The 21,068-nt window shown below is 39.2% G+C and overlaps 1 protein-coding gene across 1 annotated transcript in view; it reads left to right on the top strand.

Annotated features, from left to right (window-relative positions):
* Positions 1 to 9,785, top strand: part of LOC149074933 (cuticlin-1-like) — a 76,072-nt gene extending 66,287 nt beyond the window's left edge. The window contains exons 7-10 of the mRNA XM_089245881.1: positions 3,693 to 3,774; positions 4,986 to 5,148; positions 7,035 to 7,233; positions 7,334 to 9,785. Of these exons, the coding sequence (XP_089102007.1) occupies positions 3,693 to 3,774; positions 4,986 to 5,148; positions 7,035 to 7,233; positions 7,334 to 7,566 (677 nt within the window). The 3' untranslated portion in view covers positions 7,567 to 9,785. The remainder of the gene's footprint in view (positions 1 to 3,692; positions 3,775 to 4,985; positions 5,149 to 7,034; positions 7,234 to 7,333) is intronic.
* Positions 9,786 to 21,068: the final 11,283 nt, after the last annotated feature.

Genomic DNA, 21,068 nt, shown 5'->3' with positions numbered 1-21,068 from the left:
CTCCTATCCAAAAATTGGGACTAGTTTAAACCAGGAGTTCTTAACCTTTCTCAGCAGCGACCCAAAATCAACAAGATCCGCTATGCGACCCATCGGATTGTTTGTTCTACGAAATTAGTCATCAAGTAATGCAAAAAGTGCATTTATAACAGGACTGTAAATGGATTCGTACGACTCAAAAGTCAGAAAGTCCCTGTGAATCAAGTTTGGTTCTCGACCCATAGCTCAAGGCTCACGAATCCCTTGCTGTAATTGGATTTTTGGTACCCATTTCGAAAGCCCCGATGAGTCTAGATTGGGTCGTGACCCATAGCTCCAGAATCACTGGCTGTAAGTGGATTTGTATGACCCAACGCGGAAGCCCCCTGTGAATTCAGTTTGGGTCGTGATCCATACTTCAAGAGCCTTTGGCTGTTAGAGGGTTCGTACGATCTATCTCGGAAGCCTCTGAAAATCAAGTTTTGGTCACTCATGACCCATGGATCGAGAATCCCTGACTATGAGTGGATTTGTACAACCCCTCCTAGGAATTCCCTACGAATTAAGTTAGTGCTGTGACTCATAGCTCAAGAATTCCTGGCTGTAAGTATCCACTTGCAGCCGTGGATTTGTACGGCCCATCTTGGAAGCACTCGCAAATCAAGTTTGGGGTCTTGACCCACAGTTCAGAAACACTTTGTTGTAAGTAAGTATGTAAATTCGCACGACTCTTCTCGGAACCCCCTGCGATTATGATTTGGGTCCATAAATCACACAAAGAGCACTTGGCTCTTAGGTGATTTCGACTACCCATCTCGAAAGCACCTGCCACCCGAATTCGGCTAGCGACCGAATATGTCAAGAACCCCTGATAAATACTGCCCTAAGTGGGTGAGTTACTGAGTGAGCGACCGTATGACTACCACTACTTCACCATACACCAACTCGGCCATATCGCTATACAACAATTTACTGCCGTTAACGAATTGCGTTGGAAATGAAGGCGCCATCTATCGGAGGTTGATTTCTGGTAGTCTTTTGATAGTGCTGAATTTTTCTTTCGTTGAATTTCTCTTCCGGCGAATTGTTTGCGGTGAATTTTTCCAGCAGCGAACTGTTGGCAATGAATTTTCCACAACACACATTTTAGTGGACAGTCTACACACACATTTTCAGATTTGGAAACGTTGAAATTTAAACATTGTCGCCGATTCAATCATCCTTTGGCGGGAAAAAAAATCACCAAATTATTCTAACCCCGGTAAATTTGTTGTGTAAAGACTTACATACTATTGAAGAAAATAACTTACATATACTGTTCGTAGAAGCTCAAGCATCTTAAAGCAGGAGCTTACGAGCACCACTTTGCTGAACCCTGAAACACCCAAAAATGCTAGAGGCTTCGACCCAATTTCATGCTCGCGAGTTTTGGTCAACACCCAATACATGCCATCCCGTTTCAGTTGCATTGTATTATTCCCATATAGTGTTCGTGATGTGATTAAAGCGTACATCAGAGTTACCATATGGGTGCTCTTCTAATTCTGGGCATATAACGGTGCTCTTTATTTTCTGATTTTGGGAATATACGATGCTCCTCTGATTCCGGGAGTGTAAAATGATCTTTTTCCGTACGGGGCTATTCGGAGTTATTTTTCGTACACTTAGTATATCCGATTCTTTTCTTCTCTATCTGGGCATATATGGTGCTCTTTCTCCTGATTTTTGACAAATACTCTGACGTGAGGGGGGAAAAGAACCAGAGAAAGAGATTACCGGATTCTCCCAAAATAAGAAGAAGAGCACCGTATGGGGCCCATTATTGAGGGAGAAAAACACTGTGAACGCCCAGACTCGGAAAAACACACCTTCGCATGTGTCAAGCACTAGAAGAACACTGTAAATGTCCAGAATCAGATAAATAGCGGCTCTTATGCCCAGGACCAGAGAAAGAGCACTGTATATGCTCAAAATGAGAAAAAGGACACCGAGTAGTCAGGCCCGACACCGGAAAAAGAGCAACGTGTATGCACAACCTCGACAAAAAAAATAGCTCCGCATGTGCCAAGCACCAGGAGAAGAACACCGTATAGGTCACGTCGGAGTAGTGTGTAGGCACCTTAATGTGATATTTCTCTAGTAGGCACCTTAATGTGATATTTCTCTAGTAGGCACCTTAATGTGATATTTCTCTAGTAGGCACCTTAATGTGATCTTTCTCTAGGTCTGGGTCTATACGGTGCTCTCCTGATTCTTGGCACGTGGAAGCTGATTTTCTGAGGCTAGAATGTACGTTATACTTCTTCTGTTGTTGGACCTATAAGGTGCTCTTATTCTGATTTTGGGCCCATGCGGTGCTCTTTATCGGATTCTGGGAATACGTTTAATGCTCTTTCTTATTACGGGCATATTCGGCGTTATTCTCCGCATGCTCAGCATATTCGAAGCTTTTCTTCTGATTATGGGCATATACTGTGATCTTTTTCTGATTTTGGTCATATACGGTGCTCTTTCTCTGTTTCTGGACCTATAAAATGTTTTTCTACAGAAGCTGGGCATATGCGAAGTTGTTTTTCTGAGGCTGGGCCTATATGATGCTCTTTTTCCGATTTTGGGCATATACAGTGCTCTTTCTCTGGCTCTGGGCATACAAATTGAGCTTTCGCCGATTCTGGGACTGTACAGTGTTTTTCTCTTGACGCTTTTCGTACACGCAGCTTTTTTTCCTTTAGAGGCTGGGCATATACGCACTTGGTGTTGGGTGCTCTTTTTCAAATACAGTGCTCTTTCTCTGGTTCTGGACTTATCGGTGATCTCCTGATGCTTGGCATATTCGGAGCTGTTTTTCTGAGGCTGTGCATACACAGTGGCATATACAACTCTTCTTCTGGTGTTGGGTCCATACGGTGCTCCTTTCTGATTTTGGGTATACACAGTGCTCTTTTTCTAATTTTTTTTCATATACAGTGCGCTCTTTCTTTGGTTCTCGACCTGTACGCTGTTCCAACGCTAATGCTTAGCATGGTCGAAGTTTTTTTTTTGTGAGGCTGTGCATATACGATGCTCTTCTTCTGGGCCCATGCAGTGCTCGCGACTCAAAAAAGATCTGAACATCTCTGCATAAAATATCAGAGATGCAATTTTATGAATGAACTGGTGCCATAGGTTGAGTAAATCGATGGACAACAATTTTTCATGAATGAACTTAAAATTTTATGAATGAATTGAATCAGACTTTTTATGTCAATATATGGTGTTTGTACAGACGTAGTAATACTAAATAGTAGGCCTAGCACGTTTTAACGATTCATTTAACTTGTGAATGAACACTGGACATTTATTTCCCGCGCCTTTTGTTGCCAGTGGCAACAGAGTAAGTCCCTGATCGAATGCAAACAAATAATCGGAAAGATAACAATGGAATAGGGTTTCTTGACAACAATTGATTTTCCTGGTCATTTTCTCAGCAGTACTGCTTCCTTCAACAATGATCCAGGTAACAATGTGATTCAAACTATAGTTACCAACAATGTTTTTTTTTTCAATATTGTTTTTTCCAAAAGTTCTGGATTTTGAAAAATCATATAAATTCAGCCAGTTGGAGTATCAGATTGCGGTTTTCAACAGAATACATGTCAAATAAAGAAGCTTCAAGACACATGTATGAATTAATATATTTAAATGTCTGACTTTTTTTTTTCCTTCTTTTATAGACGTTTACGGGATCAAAGTAACCAATTGTCTCGTGAGGGATGGTCTCAACTGGGGTGAACAACCACTAATTAACAACGAAGGGTGAGTGATATCTTCTCATCTCAAGCATTTTATATACGGTGTGTGTAAGTGTGTAAGGTCTAACTCAGGAGTACACGTCCTCTGGCCTGCGGGCCATATACGGCCCACCAAGAGGTTCTATCTAGCTCATAAAATGTGTTTCGATAGAAAAGTGTCAATGCACAAAGTATCAAACATATATGCCCAGGGTGACCATATTTCCTATGTAAAGAATGCACGGGAAATCAGGATTCACACAAGATACCGCTAATCCTAAAAATATCGTGAACAGGGCCGTAACTAGATGCTTGGTCATCCGGGGCAAGTGGGCATTTTGGCCCCTTCCTTGTAATGTTGAAGGAGAGGTTTGAGAATAAAATTTGCGCCCCCTGTGGTCCAGCGCCCGGGGCACGAGACCCGCTTGCTCCCCCCCCTAGTTGTGGTCTTGATTGTGAAATTCAAGTAAGGCTGCCATTTATAACCAAACAATTGTTAAAGACAAGTAAAGTTGTCAATTACAGGCAAAAAATTGTGAAAGGAAAGTAAAATGAGTTACAGCCAAAAACAATTGCCACGATGATGACGTGAGGGGTTGCCCTCGCGGGTTTCCAGCCAAAAACAATTGTCAAAGGTAAGTACAGTTGTCAATTACAGCAGCCAGAAAAATAATCAAAGGTTAGTAAAGTTGCCAATCACACCGGCCAATAAAGCTGTCAAAGGCTAGTAAAGTGGCCTTTGACAGCATCCAAAAAAAAAAATTGTTAAAGGCCATTGAAGTTGACAATTACAGACAAAAAGTAGTTGAGGGCAAGCAAAATTGCTAATCACAGCCCAAAAATGGTCAAAGGAAAGTAAAGTTGCCAAATACAGCATGCAGAAAAAATATCAAATGCAAGTAAATAAGCGCTAAAATTTCAATAAAATCTAATGATGGTAGAGTCTCTTAATTATTATCATATAATTTATGTCATAAAAAATAATCTTAATGCTTGATTTCAGGCACTCAAGTAAACCTTGTTGAAAATAATGAAAAAAGCGAGACATTTTATAAAAAGTTTTTTAGTGACCAAAATTATGGAAATATCCCGTAAAATACGCGTCATATGATCACTCTTCAAGTTTACGGCCCGCGAGGGGCAGCAATACCGCATATCTGGCCTGCGGAATAGAAAGGTTGTGGTCTCTCTCCTAGTCTCATTCATTACTAATTTCCACCGTCTTTTCACTTCCAGCTGTCCAGTGGACGAAGACATCATGGGTCCTTTCGAATACGTCCATAACAAGACCCAGGCCATGGTGATGTTTCAAGCTCACAAGTTCCCTTACACCTCGTCCGTCTACTACCAGTGCAACGTCAAGCTGTGCTTGAAACACGACGGTGGATGTGACGACGTGGTAAGATCCAATTCACTCAAACATTCCACAACCCACATTCAATATTAATGTAGGCGTGCGAAAATTTCAGTCGTTGTCGGTGGTACCATATTGATTTCTTCCCCCCCCCCCCCCGAACACAATTCATTGATATGCTGAAAAGCCGGGTCCACACCCACAGCGCTACGCCATTCTGATCCGGGAAAGAAAAAAAACCGGTTTTGAAGTAGAGCTGCGCACTACGCGGTCGATATGAATGGTGAACAGTGCAACATTGTATGTCCTTGCTCTCGTCGGAACGCGATCTACTGGGAGTCGGTACATGACAGAAATTGGCTCATTCGTGCACATCCTACATTCAGACAGTGCTTTCTTCTTCTGAAGCGCATTGCTGTTTGGCGTGGCGATTGGTACTCCAATTGGTACTCCGCGGAACAAACTTTACTTTACTACCAGACGCACCCCACTGCCGCTGTGGTGTCGGTCGAGTGGTCATAGTGACGGACTCGCGTCGTAAGACCCCTGGTTCGAACCCCACCGTCGCCACAGTGGTGGTCTGCTGAAGTCGGTTTTCTGTGGTTCCTAACTTCGAGGTGCGAATGCAAGCCGGTCCCCCCCCCCTTAAAAAGTCTCACCATATAGCAACAGACCTACAAAGAGTACAAATGTAATTCCATCATAACGCATCACTCACTCCACTTCTGAAATAAAGATGGCGACACTGAAAAATCAAAGACAACACTACATACGCACTCAGACTGTTAGGCACACACACGTTTACACTTCCGCCACAACTCACTCGTAAATCACCCATATAGGTGGTAATAGACCTGAGTTATGCTCGGTTTGAAAGCAAAAAAAGACGCACCCCACTCCCCATCCGACCTAGATGTCAGAGCGTTCCTGAAGGTTGGACACGTCTGGCAATCCAGCCAACAGTGTTTTTTTTTTTTTTTAATTGAAACTTCTATCGCAACATAACAGTGAAAACGACACAAAAGTGAATTTCTGTGTGTGTGGGAGAGAAAATGCTTCACAAAATGTAAAAAACGCTTTCTTTTCCTCAAAACCCTTTCAGTAGAATAACTGTGTGATGAAGCAGATGGGTTGTGGTGGTAGTTGTGAAAAGGAGGATATATCGATACACACACACACATCCTGCGTGTAAGGAAGTAAAGTTGAGTGGGAGGGGTATATATAGTAGTGGCTATATGGATCGGGACACGTAGTAATGAATATTCTAAAGCGCACATGTAAGCGAAACTATACTAATATATTAACAGCGCCAATAGATCACGAGAGAGAGCTATTGCCTCTATTAATATATTAGTATATTTCGCACGTGAATGCAAGTTTTGTGACGTCACATCTTCAGTTCCGATGAAAAGCGCCCCCTTCCCCTTCTGATTTAGAGCCAACCACGCTTATCGCCCGAAATTTTCAGTGAACAAATCTGCAACGCATGGGATTTACAGCGGGTTCAATTACGATTCCGTATGACGCCAAACTCGTTAGGGGTCATTCAAGTATTACGTCAGCATCGAGCGGGGGAGGGGGGTTTCGGATTTGCTGACTTTTGATGACAAGGGGGGAGGGGTGTTTGAAGGTTGCTTACGTCATCAATCAACCTTTTTGAAGATATGAAATATTCTAAGCTGCTGACGGGGGGGGGGGGGGGGTAAAAAATGGCTAAAAATCTTCTTACGTAATACTTGAATGGCCCCTTAAAGTTATTCTGCACAATTCCGCTCTGTTTTGAGCCAACTATCAGGTTTTTGCGAGGTTGGGTGTCGCTTAGAGAGAGAGGGCTGCAGGTCTATAAAACTATTTGATGTGAAACCAGCACCTAATAAGTCCATTTGTTCTGTTTCCTTATATACTCAATAATTTTGCTTTCTTCCCAATAGCCACCGATATGCGATGAAACAGGCAACAATGTGCGTAGGCGCAGGCGCAGTGCCGAGGGAGTTGGAAGCGACATAAGGCAGCGGGGAAGCCTTCAAGAACTCAGAGCTGTAGACAGTATGAGGGACTTGAGCATCGAGGTTTTCTCTGGACTCTACGTCAGTGAGGTGGCCGAAAAATCCGATGAATTCGAAAACAATGGTAAGTAAAACCGAACAATAGTGAACACAGTAATAAAATTATTGCTTACGAGAATCAAATGATCAATGTTTTGATAATTTTCTGTAATTTCTTCTTGCAGAGTTGCCTCTGAAGGGATCAAATCCAGACCAAGAGACAGTCAACGCGGACTTCTGCGTCTCGACCAGGAAGTTCGCTGTCGGCATCGCAATAGCTGGAATATTGCTGATGCTGGCCGTTATGCTTCTCGTCGCTTGTATTTTGCACAAGAGAAGGCGGAGGAAAGGTCCCGGATCGGCTGAGAGTTCCATCTATTCCGGACCGTATTCAAACGGTGGATATAGTCGAGATTAACTTCGTCAAAAGGAAACAGAAACTAAATGTATATGTATGTTTTGAGACTATATTTTGTTCTTGTGGTGACTTGGACATTTCGCTCCACGAACGGCAAGTTTATTCCATGTCCCCCTCTTCCCTTTTTTTGTTGAATTACGTCTTTCTTTTACCGAATATTGTGACGTCAGATGGTTGTGGCCATCATTTTTGAGCCGAAGTGGAACGAAATCGCCATCTCATGTCCTTATAAATACCAGGAAGGATCGTTAAGATTGAATAACTCCCAAGAGAAGACATATCGACACCCACAATGAATAGTTCTTTATTGTATTACACACACACACATATTACTCTTAGCCTTTAAAGGCATTCTTATAGTATTTGCAACATGCAAAATATTTAAATTTGCTTTGAAAATTTTTAATTTTTTTTTCACTGATTGTACTTTCCATTTTATAACCATGCATCCAGCCCATGCATATTTTTACAGCAAAAAATTCAGAAATGTTATGTTTCTTTTTCCTCCAAATGTGCCAAATTCCGTTACACGTGCTATTATATTTCAACAAATGCGTCATTATTTCAGAGGCCGATTGCAGATGAAATTATTTCAGCATAACCACAGTATTTTTGAAAGCATGTGAATTGCTTGTTATCTTAGAAGTTCCTATTGTAGATAATATAATCATCACCACACATATTGGAGATGATCACATGCAAAATATCTAATATATTAGCAAGACCTTTATTTACCATGTTGAACATGATTATTTATAGTATTTTATTGTTTTGACTGAACTCATCTATGAGTAGGAGGAAAGGAAAATGGCTACTTTGAGTGTGGGTGTGGTTTTCAATCAACTAACCAATGGGGGGGAAATATCCTAATTTCTGGTTCATTTGTCGAAATCACGCGCACCAATAAGAATGTTCCCTTCTCTTGTATGGTAGTGACATCTGTTGGTTTTAAATCGAATTTAAAACCCCTCTGACCAGAAATTTCGAAAGCGAATCACGTGGCACACACACAAATGATATTAGACAGAAGTTTCTCATTCATCCAATTAGAAACTCGATCTAACTAACTTGACGCCATTTTAGTTTTCAATTATTATTTATTCCGGTTGAAAAACTCGATTTTGTGCTTAACTTTATACTACTTCTCAACGAAAGCGGGTCTTTCTGTCAAAATAAACATCACCAAGTCCCACTATTCTCTTGTTATTTGTATCGTATCATAGTGTGTCGTATAAACTCACAAAAATTATCAAAAGTATTATTACTATTGTATTAATTATGATCGTTGTGTTGTATTGTACGGACCAGCCCTAATATGGCAGCTATATAAACTAAAACATAAGGGCGAGTTTCAGTTTAGTACATTTGGGTTTTCTTTGTTCGTTTTTACGTGTAAATATCGAAAAACAAAAAAAAAAGGAAATTGAATTAATTGAAAATATGAGTTGTTGGAAAACGGGACGTTTGTCATAGTGCGTGGGGTTTTTCTTTGTTTTATTAATTTGTTTTTGTATTGTGAAGGTTCTGTTGCCAACTGCCTCGTGTACAGCTCGGGATTCTATAACGAATAGTAATACGGCAATATCATTTTCTTGACGTCGTTAACCACTAACTTCATTAAATTTTGTCGTAATTAGGAATCACGTGATGGCACAAGAAGCATCCGGAAGGACCTCCTACCGTTTCTTCGAAGCTATTGTGATTATATTATCCGTATTTTTGGCCTTCAGAGAGCATACTTGAATTTTTAATCTTGGTTGAAATCGTAAAAACGAAGATGATTCGATAATTTTACTAACATTTATTTACATGCTTTCGATCAAAATTGGCGATGTTCCCTCGATGAAATATGGTCATCTCACACTGAATTCTACAATGGTAATCATAAGGAATATATAGTAGTGACATATGACGTCACAAGCAGCGAGTGGAGGAACCCCAAGCGTTACGGAGGCAGTTTCTACAGCACTTACCGTTTTGTTTTGTCCGGATTAGATATTCGAAATAAAAAACAATGTATTAATTTATACATGTGATTGTTTAGTTAGTTTTTTTTTTTTTTTTTTTGGCGTATTATTATATAATTATTGCTAGTTTGCTTCAAATAAGATTCATGTTCATCAACGTGAAACGAAAACGAAAATTGTATGGAATGTTTATTTTCTTCTTTTTTTTGCAATTATTTATGGAAATTAATAAACAATGTTTGTTGATAAGAAGGTTATTTAGTTTTTGTGGAATATTAATTGATTTTTTTTTAATTAAAAAAGTCAAACCAATAATTTAGACTGAAACAATCACTCAATAAGCTCTGCAGTTTTCCAACTTCGAGGCGTAAATAGGAGCAGGTCTTCCATTTGAAAAAGTCTGCTGAATGGTAATTACCTTACCATGGGAAGATATTTGTTGGAAAAAGTCTCTCCTCAGAGAGCAAGTAGATCTTCATGGCGCTAATTATATAGCACGAAAATTCAGGCCATTTGCTATTTTTACATTGAAATATTGAAGTCAGATGGCAGAACCAGTACAATTCGAAACAAGCATAACTCTGACAACATAAATACGTTAATGCCACATATTAAAAAAAAACAGACACACACACACAACACGTTTTTTGCATGTAACTAATTCGTTAAAAATTCCCCAGAGGAATGTTTACGAGGTGCATGTAAGGTTAAGTACTGGCAAGTAGTGTTTGAAGCCAATTTACGCAAATTAAACCGTCGATAAAATGAATAATGCACACACACCATCTGTCGGTGAACACTTTGTAACTTATTACTTGGTTTTTTTTTTTTTAAATCTTATCTTCCCGTGCAAACCGCAATTTTTTTGGAAATTTACAAAAAAAAAATCAAATTGCTTTATTTTTTCAGAAAAACCAGTAATCCCACAGCACGATCCTCAAATTATTGTATAACGTATTACAACTCCCATTCAAAAAATTAGAATATAGAGAAAAACGCCACATTTTTTATTTCAAATTTGTATTATGTTTCAACGAACACATCATTTTACAAATTTCAAACAAGTACAACAGATTCTACATAATTTGTAGAAGAATGTATCACAAAAGAAAAATAAGAACAGAGTGCATTTTTTCGAAAAATCATAAAATTATAATACTTTAGTAGTTGATTCAAAGAAATTACAGTAAACTGGAATGAAAGAGCATAGATTTTTCAAAACAAACAATTTAGAAACCTTGAATACTTGGTGCCCTAATAACATTTCGTAAATGATTTGGCATATTATTGACAAGTTTTTTACCGTCCTCGCTAGAGATATTGGCCCACACAGATTTCAAGGTAGGCAAAAGTTAATTTTTGTTCTTTGGGGCGAATTTCTGCAGCCGTCTCTTCATGATGGCCCACAGATTTTCTATTGGATTCAAATCGGGGAATTTGCAGACCAGGCAAGCACTTTAACTTTATTTTCTTTTAGCCAATTCTTTGTTGTCTTTGAAATATGACTATATGTAGAACCTTGTTGTGTGGAAAGTGAAATCGTCTTCAAATAAGTCTTCGGATGATAGCATGAAATGTGCTCTAAGTCTTCTTGATATACATTAGAATTGGCAGTTACATTCAAAATGCAAAGCTTTCCCGAGCCCCCAGCGCTCACACAGCCCCTACACCATAACAGAGGTAGCAAATTTCACTGAGTGTTTCAAACATTGTTTAGTGAATGTTTCGAATATGCAGTGCCAAACTCGGGTGCCTTGATGACCGTGGGACACGCAAAACACTGGCTTGTCACTAAAAAGTACGTTTTCCCAGTCTAGTTGACCCCATGCAAGCATATTTTTGCACCATCGAACTCTAGCAGTTTTATGCTTGGGAGGGAGAAGTGGCTTTTGCTTAGGCACGCACGATTTAAGTCCAAATTTATGTACACGAGTCAGTGAAACGAACATCAAATGTGAATATCTGGCCATCCTTTAGAATTATATGAATTTCAAAAGTTTGAAAAAAAAGACAAATTAAAAAAAAATCTGAATTAAATTTATTTTTCAAAAATACTTCCCATTAGTCAACTGCTAAATCAGAGGTCGTGACATCCCTTTGCAAATACAAATACTAACACAAAGGACACAACAGGCAAATTGCCCAGCGAGGTGGCTGAAGAAAGATGCCCGTGAAAAATATAAATGTCGATTGTAACCAAAATACAGCAACTCAATTGTAAAAGCATATATCACGAAAGAAAAAACTATTAATTAATACTATATCATACACTGCCCATAAAAAGATTGTCGTTATCTAAGTATGGATAGCTTCTCCATTTATCCGAATATGTTTATCGTTTTTCTTTTTAAACGTGTCAATCGTGTTAAACTTCGCTACCTCCGGAAGTAAACAATTCCATTAACAGCCCTATTAGGGAAAAAATCCCTGCGACTCCACAACCTGGAATTGCCCCTTACTAAACGATGCTACTGCTGCTACTACTACTACTACTATTAAACCACACATGCACCTCGTCCACAGACTTCTAACGAGTTGGTACATGTTGGAATGTGCGTGTCCGTGTTGCGAACCAAACTTTAAAGTTTGTTTCTGTGTAATGATTGTTGTGTGTAGATCCGCCATCGATTTTTTTTAACTATGAGTGAAGTGTAATGATTGAAGATTTTACCGTTGTAGGCCTGTTTCTCTCTGTGGCGAGACTTTTTAACGAGAAGATCGGCTCGCAAACGCGCCTCGAAGATGGGAACCAAATAAACGTTTCTAAACGATACTGGCGTCGAAGCAGTTGATTGATTACGTATTAACAACTCATGGTCCATCCTATCCATCCCGTTGGAAATTTTGAACATATCAATCATATCCCCCCGACACCCGCGTTCCTCCGATGTAAAAACAACGATTAGGAACTAGATATCTCGTCCAAACCGAAATGGAAGAAATTCCTCTAGCGGTCTCCCGGTTTTTGTGCCTTTTTTCTCATCATCGCGAAGCTTTATTACAGCCCTATGCATGCAAGTTATTTGTCCCCCCTCCCCGTTTTTCCTATATCCTGTTTAGCGATTCTCCCCCCCCCCCACACACACACACATATTATGTATATTTCTAGTATATATTTATAAGAGAAAGACAACAAAGAGGGAAGAGTGAGAAAGAGAAGGTGGGTGAAAGTTAAATCTACACTATATATATATACATACTCTCATCTTCCCCCCCACCCTTCTTCTTTTTCTAACATACAAAAAAGGAAACCAGTTTTTTCAGTTTTATCACCGATACTTCAAATTAAGGCTGATTCGATTTACCAATATTGTTAATCGCAGTAAAAAGTTTTAGAGAGATGAGTGTGGAGTAAATCAACTCGATCAATACGATTAAAATTTGTATCATATTTTCATAATTTATTTCGATTTGTTTGATGAAACCGATCAGATTTCTTAAATTAATATCCCTAGATGTGACATTTCAGATAAGTGACCATATTTGAAAAAATGTTGATCAAATTTTTCGACATTATGGGATAAATACAGGCCGATTAAACGAAAACCGTCGGTGATTTCAATTTTAAATTGGGTTTGATGGGAGTTTCATAAGACAAGACCAAACTTTATTCTCTCCTCTGTGAACAATCAATCAATCATTTTTATTTCGCTTATGGGACCACACCCGTCCCGTGCGAATGGTTGGCACAAATATAGGACACTAGCTATAATACCCGGCGCTGCCGGAGTTTTCTTCAATGAGGCGCTTTTTGGATCGCGTAATATCTCCCTCTTTCTTTGAGGAACATACAAACTGTGTCCAAGTTAACCAATATGGCTACTTTCGACTCATGAAAGAAACAAATCTAGATTTAAAGAAACGTAGAAATGAAAATATTTTTTTCCCTCTATTTAAGGGGCGCCAAGTATTTCGATTCCCCCCCCCCCCTAACTTCAAGTTATCCACATCTGCCTGTTTCATCTTCCAAAAATTCTTAATTAGAGCTGGGGAATTTTTTCGAGGTACTTTATGGGCGTATAATTAATTTCAAAACATCCTAAACTACATGAATTTATGCAGTTGTATGTTAAAAGACAATATAAAGACATTACTTTTCATTTTCGTGCTTGAGAAGATATAAAGGAAAGGTTGAAATCAATGTTATTGCATGGATATCCAACTCAAAAGTAGGCCCGGCTAATTACTTCATATTCAATCTCCTGGGCTTCGTATACCTCTAAGCGAACACAATAGTTCAAAAATCAAGAATTCAATAAAATTTTTAAAATTATTGATGGGGCGGAAAATCCCACTAATTTCCGCATTTCTACAGTAAAATCGACAATTTTAGTACTGATTTCTATGAGGATCACCCTTTTCCTGACTCTCAAAGCGATGCTGATGATGATTATGACGTCTATTCAAAAAGCCTCATTACTGAGAGTATATTGAAAATGTGGCAAACCATTATAAAGGCATAAACTATTATACATATACTAACAGGATTAAAGAAGTGACAAACCATTGTAAAGGCATATATACGCGTCTGAAACTCATCGCTAGGGAACCACGGTAACCAAAGTAAACGTTCGGAAAGTGATTGTTGAGGCCCAAAAACCATTGTTGTTGACGAAATTTTAAAGTAGCCCATCGTTCAAGTCGGGTCCCATTTGGTATATATGCAAAATTTGGCGACGATCGATCTAAAATTGTAGATTTGTATAGAGAACATACACACACACACAGACAGAAAATCAATTTTATATATATAGATTTTACGTCCTCTGTACTCCTCTTCAAGACCCTGTATAAGGAGTAAAATCAGGAATAGATTTTTTTTTTAAAATTTTTCCCGGCTTTCTATAGGCTTCATTAATTATGGAAAAAAATTATCAGCTCAAAATTAAAAAAGAAATCGTGCATATTGTAGAGTTAAAAATTTTAATCCATTCCATCCCTGCTTCAAATACAGATCATCCAAATTTGTTGCCAAAAGCTACTACGTGAAAATTTTAAGAGAGATCGACATTCTGTTTAAGAAAGCACAATTTCACCTCCACGGCCATTTCATAGTGGACTTGAACTCGAAACTCTTATCAGTAAATTACCTTTTTTTCTTTCCTTCCTTTACGAAGAGAATTTTTTTAACACATACCCTCGCGTGTTAAATAAATAAAATACCGGTATACGTTGCAGAGAGTTTTCTAAGCAGTTTTTCGTTAGGGGTCATTCAAGTATTACGTCAGCATCGAGGGGGGGGGGAAGGGTTTCTGATTTGCTGACTTTTAATGACAAAGGGGTGGAGGGGGGTTTGAAGGTTGCTTACGTCATCAACCATCCTTTTTGAAGATATGAAATATTCTAAGCTGCTGACGGGGGGGGGGGGCAGGGGGGGTCAGTGTTTTGCTGACTTTTGCTGACAAGGGGGCGAGGGGGTCAAAAATTGCTGAAAATCTGCTTGCGTAATACTTGAATGGGCCCCTTACAGGTAGAAAATGGAGATCGGCAATTAACATTCAACCTACCAAGAAAGTGGAATGGGGTGAAAGTGCTGTTAACCTGACAGGTTTGTATTGGAATATATTTCTGGAAGCAAAGTTTCTCGACATGTACCTCCTTTCACAGTAGAAAGTCTGGACTCTCGAAACACTTCTTTTCCTCTTCCATGTTCCTACTTCAATGGAGACCACCTGTAGTCAGAACTTTTGGGGAAACTCCCATTCGGCAAACTCTTCGTGGTGACCTGGTCTCGAACTTTGACCCGTGGGCTTTGAAGTCAGTACGCTAACCTCACGGCCGATATGCGTCTAGCCAATCGAATGCTGCTGGACGATTGGAATGATTTTCCTGTCGATCCTTGATTTTAAATTTGTTTATTTTTTTTTTCATTTTGGTTGCATGAATGCAATATGAATGCATATATGCATGAATACCGTTGAAAAAAATTTTCTAAAACAAAATCTATTACCATCAATAAATTCACTAATTCAAGTGGATTTCAATTTGCAAAATCTTGAAACACTTGACATTAGCGCAAATTTGAATTACAACCGGTAACAAAAGCTTGAATGCCAATTGCAAACATAAAATATAAGATGCAAAAAATTTTTTTTTCCAAATTTTTCTGCAATCCTATTTTTTTTTTTCCTTTTCCTCGATTTGGTTGCCATCTTCTAGTGGGTCCCCGTGCAGTCACGCATTTCGCACATGCTCAGAGCCGAAGAGTGACCTTGTTTAGAGGGAAGGGAGTGACCTGGAAATTCCCCCACCCCGAAATGGCCAATTTACACGAAACTTCATTATCAAGTTTACGTAGTATTTGTTTTGTTCCCCCCCCCCCCCGAAATAAATTTCTGGCTACTGCCCTGCAAGCACGTATAGAGTGGTTTCAGGAAAACGCTCCCTATAACTAAGAAATGACATAACTTGGAAACACTAGTATATAGAAAGATAGCAAAACACAGTGTATCCCGCTTATAACGTTACCTCTTAGAACATTTTTCCGCTTTATAGCGTTTACTAATACAGTGCACATCGAAATTTCCCGTTTAAAGCGTTTTCCCCCTCTAAAACTTTTTTTATGAAGGTTTTTCTTTTGAAAAACTTTATAAGCGGAATCCTTTGTATATATGTATATATAGTTCAGACCTGGAATATCAAGTAGGCCGGTTTGTGAAAATAGTCAAAACTTTGGCTAACAAATGGCACCACAGTCCTTTAAACAGTGAGTGATACAGTTCAAAAATTAATCAAATCGTATTGCGATGGATTCGAAATCGTCGCATGACAAAAGTGAAGAGTGGAGTTTAAATCATTTTTCCTGAAACGTCTCTACACTGCAATGAAAGCTCACAGACGACCTCTGTTCAAGCTTATGCAACGTTTGAGGAATCCTGCTGTGAACAATGAAACCTTCGGATAGCCACACAGAAAGAAGTCGTGAACAAAACCTCTGTAGCGCCACCTCTTCGTTAAAATTGCAATTAATTTTGCAAACCGGTACATTAAAATTCCATCAAACGTGCCTCCCACTTGTTCCATCATTACTGGTTCCAAGTCAAGGGCGTAGCCAGGGGGGGGTCTGGTCCCCCCCCCCCGAAATGTGAGAAAATGACCGAAAAAAGGGAAAAAGATGGCCAAATCCATTGTTCTGTCACTTTGGTCCCCCCCCGAAATGAAAGTGGTCCCCCCCCCCCCCGAACGAAATTTCTGGCTACGCCCCTGTTCCAAGTTATATGATTTTCAAAGTTAAGGTGTCCTTTCTGAGATACCCTCGTATGTTAAGCATCAGTGATTTTAGATTCCGACTAGAAAAACCGTACACTTGTGAATTGTCAATATTTAGGACATCTTTCTATACACACAATGACATATCGATGTTTGTAAGTATTCAAAAAAATTATCATAGCGCCACTATACAGGCTGTCCCTAATGGTTTGCACAGCGGATATCTCTGCAAACCGTTGACTTCGGTAACGCACTTTCAATTGCAAAAAGTTTTCAAATGATGTGTGCGGTTCCTCAAAATAAGTTGCTTATCGTAAATTTCCCAAATTAACTTTTTATGTAGACCCTGTGTGCTAAACCTTCCAATGATAGTGAAATGTAAATTCGGATCTGAAAAGTCATTTGCAAAAATTTCCATATTTTTAATTGCAGTGTTTATCGAAATATTTAATATGTAAAATCACTATGTTTTAGCAACTAATCACTGCGTTGGCAAGCTTTCATTGGCTCTTAGGTTACAGTTTTTAGGGAATTTACGCAAATAAAAGTGACAACAATTTCATTTTTCTGTTTGTTCACGATTTGTAATTACGCTAGCTATAATACCCGGCGCTGCCTGGGTTTTCTTCAATGAGGCTTTTTGGATCACGTGATATCTCCCTCTTTCTTTGAGGAACATATAAACCGTGTCTAAGTTAACCAATATGACGACTTCCTACGCGACTCATGAAAGAAACAAATCTAGATTTAAAGAAACGTAGAAATTAATATATATTTTCCCCATTTTTCAAGGGGCACTAGGTATTTCGATTCCCCCCCCCCCCACGAACTGCAAGTTATCCATTTGCCTACTTCTGCTTCAAAAAATGCTTAATTAAAGCCGTGGAATTTCTTCGATATACTTCACGGGCCCATAATTAATTTTAACACATCCTAAACTATATGTGAATTTATGCAGTTGAATATTAAAAGACAATACGGAGACATTAATTTTCATGCTTGAGAAGACATAAATAATTGGTTGAAATCAATGTTATTGCATGCATATCCAGCTCAAAAGTAGGTCCGGCTAATTACTTCATATTTAATTAATTCAATATTTCGAAAATCGAGAATTCAATACAATTTTCAAAATTATTGATGTGGCGGAAAATTCCCACTAAATTTCCGCATTTCTACAGTAAAATCGGCAATTTTAACACAGAGTTCTATGGGTATCATCTTTTGCCTTACCCTCAAAGTGATGATGATGATGATGATGACGCCTATTGAAAAATGGCAAACCATTATAAAGGCATAAACTATTGTAAATATACTGGCAGCATTAAAGAAGTGGCAAACTATTGCCCCCAATCCCAATCTCGTGTAAACGCTTCAAGAGTTTACCATGTTGGACCCGATCAAATACCTTCTGGAAATCAAGGTAAATAACATCTACATTTTTTCCCCTTACCCAAAGTCTTCGTCACGTGATCATAGGAGCAAAGGAGGTCAGTCACACGTGACTTCCCCTTCCTGAACCCATGCTGATTATTCGACAATACTCGTCTATCCACTTCACAATAATGTTGCAATGCACAATATGTAGTTTTTTCTGTAAATGACTTACTTCTTAGAGCCGTATCTACACTTCACTAATTGGAAGTTTTAGCACTCAGGGTGTACATAAAAATTGAATTTTTATTTGCTTTTTTTTGTGCGTATATGGCCCCTTGGGAAATTGAAGACATTTCTAGCAACCGCGCGTATCATTTGGAAATTTTTTTTAACTAGAGTATTTTTCTAAAGTCAACAGTTGGAATCCGTTGTGCAAACAATTCGGGACAACATGTAGAACATACACGCTCAACCCATGTCCCGCGGTGGCCCCAAATGTGGCCCTGCGAGTCATCTGATGTGATGTGGCCAGGAACCTCAAATCTAATTTTGAAAAAAAAAATGAACTAAGCGGCACATCACATTACATCACTTCAGTGGCAGGGGATACATTCCCAAATAACTTAAATAACTATAATAAGCATATTTAAGCTTTTACATTTAATGTTTTCCTAGGAGCAGGTTTCCTGTGCCGCGAGCAATGTGATTCACCCAGCGCGACGCGACACGCCGTCCACTCACCAATACGAAAAGCAGTACGACTGTTTTCCTACAGAGCGTAATACGGCTCTGCTTTACGTCGGGCGTGATTGGCGGGCTGCTTCTGGAGGAGTGAAATGCGTCGTGCGCCGCGCGTTTTGCCGATGTTCTCTTCACTCTTGTGTGTTTACTTTTTCCCTTCCCTTCAAACCGGAGCATGCAGGAGACAGAGTAGCTGATGCCAAGGCCATATACTATATATATGCGCCACGCTAGGAAAGCACAAACGCGTGGCGTAATAATGTAACACGTTTCTGCCGGCGCGAAATGGTCTAATTCAGTTCACGCTGCGCAAAAAAACCTATTCCTAGGAAAACCCGGCTTTAGATAGCTTGAGTGACACGCTGCACAGTTCCAGAGCACTTAAGCGGACTTCGGCACACTTCAGATCGCTCAATTGACCCGCGACACATTTCCAGATCGCTTAATTGACCTAAAAAACATTTCCAGATCCCTTAATTGACCTAAAAAACATTTCTAGATCCCTTAATTGACCTAAAAAACATTTCCAGATCCCTTAATTGACCTAAAAAACATTTCCAGATCCCTTAATTGACCCAAGGAACATTGCCAGAGTGACACAAGGTATATTTCCAGATTACTCAAGTGAACCACGACATATTTTCGGATCACTTTAGTGACCTATGACGACTCTTTTATAGATCGCCGGTGAAACATACCAGGTGACCAGCACTTTCCGAAAGGTTGAGCACTCTTATATAAAGGATAACCATTATAAGCTGTATTTTACGGGACATTCATTCCCGTAACATTTTGGGCGTCCCGTCTTCCAAAAATATTTCTCGGCACTTGCAACCACTTGGCGGGTCGCATTTGGACCGCGGGGCCGAAGGTTGTGCACCCCCTGCTGAAGAAGGAAACGAAGCTCCAGACACAATACAAACATGCAACCAACATGATTCGACAACATCATACGATAACCATATATCATAGCATCGGTCATTCAACCACCAATCCCAAGGAACAACACAACGATGGTCAAAATAGCCATTCCGATGCAAGACCAGCTTCTCTCCCCCCCCCCCCCCCACAAAGCCGTAAAAAAAATCCATATACAGTATAATACCCAGTAATAGAGATTGAAAATAGCCGCAAAAAAAAGAAAACATACACAGGAAAAAAGGAAGGGGATTAAGACCAATGGCGGATGGATATCGAGATGAGGTAAATGACCATCATCTATGATACACTTCATGGCCAAAAAAAAAGGGGGCCCACACTTCTTCTTCCACATTCCGCTGTGTATTTCCTATGTGATTGTGGCCAAGGTGAAGGTCCTCTAACTCGATTTGCAGACACATCCATGAAGGAAGGAGAGATAGAAAAAATGTATATATATTTTATAACACTAAGGTAAATGTATTTTACCACAACAGCATGAAAAAATAAAATAAAACATCCATTTTCTAAGATAGAATGTTCTTTTTCCTCTTCCTCTACGTGCATTTTTTATTACATTACGATGATGCCCGGATTCTATTGAAGAGTGGGCGGTAAAAGATGGCGATCTCTTTTCACGACTGAACATTATCAGAGTCGGCGCCCCGTCATCACCATTACTATGTGTATAATAATAATGATAATACATTTTTTTTTTGTATATTTATATACGAGAAAATTTCCGCCGAACACTACTCATATTCGTAATTAGCGTTTCGGGATTGAAAAATACTGATATTTATGGTCAATGCACTCTGTATACAGTATGCTGTATATTGGACGGGTAATGGTTCCCCTATATGTGGGAAAATTTAGGTGTAGTTTATATTCATGGATGGTTTCCGGTTGATGGTTGTTTTGTAACGTGAAAGATATGGACTATTTGTCTCTATGAAGGAGAAGTAGTCAATTGATGGTTTTTCGAACACACAAACACAAAATTAGAAACCCACAACGAGGCAAATTGCCCAACAAGATGGCCGGGAAGAGGACAAAAAATGGAAATAAATAGTATTATAGAAAAACGCCCGTGAAATTATGGTTGTTGTATTACGATTTATACCAAAATTTCTTTTTTTTTATTTACGCTAATCAGAACAAATGTTAGAATAGTTATCGTTTCTCTACATCACAGCTTAGGGGCCATTCAAATATTACGTAAGCAGATTTTCAGACTTTTTTTTCCGAAACCCCTTCCCTCGATGCTGACGTAATACTTGAATGACCCCC

This window comes from Pholcus phalangioides, unplaced genomic scaffold, assembly GCF_987345545.1.
Source record: "Pholcus phalangioides strain wild (caught in Gottingen) unplaced genomic scaffold, Ppha-v1.0 ptg000016l_1, whole genome shotgun sequence".
Taxonomy (NCBI): Eukaryota; Metazoa; Arthropoda; class Arachnida; order Araneae; family Pholcidae; genus Pholcus; species Pholcus phalangioides.
Note: the sequence above shows the minus strand (reverse complement) of the source record. Positions and strands in the feature narration are given on the sequence as shown.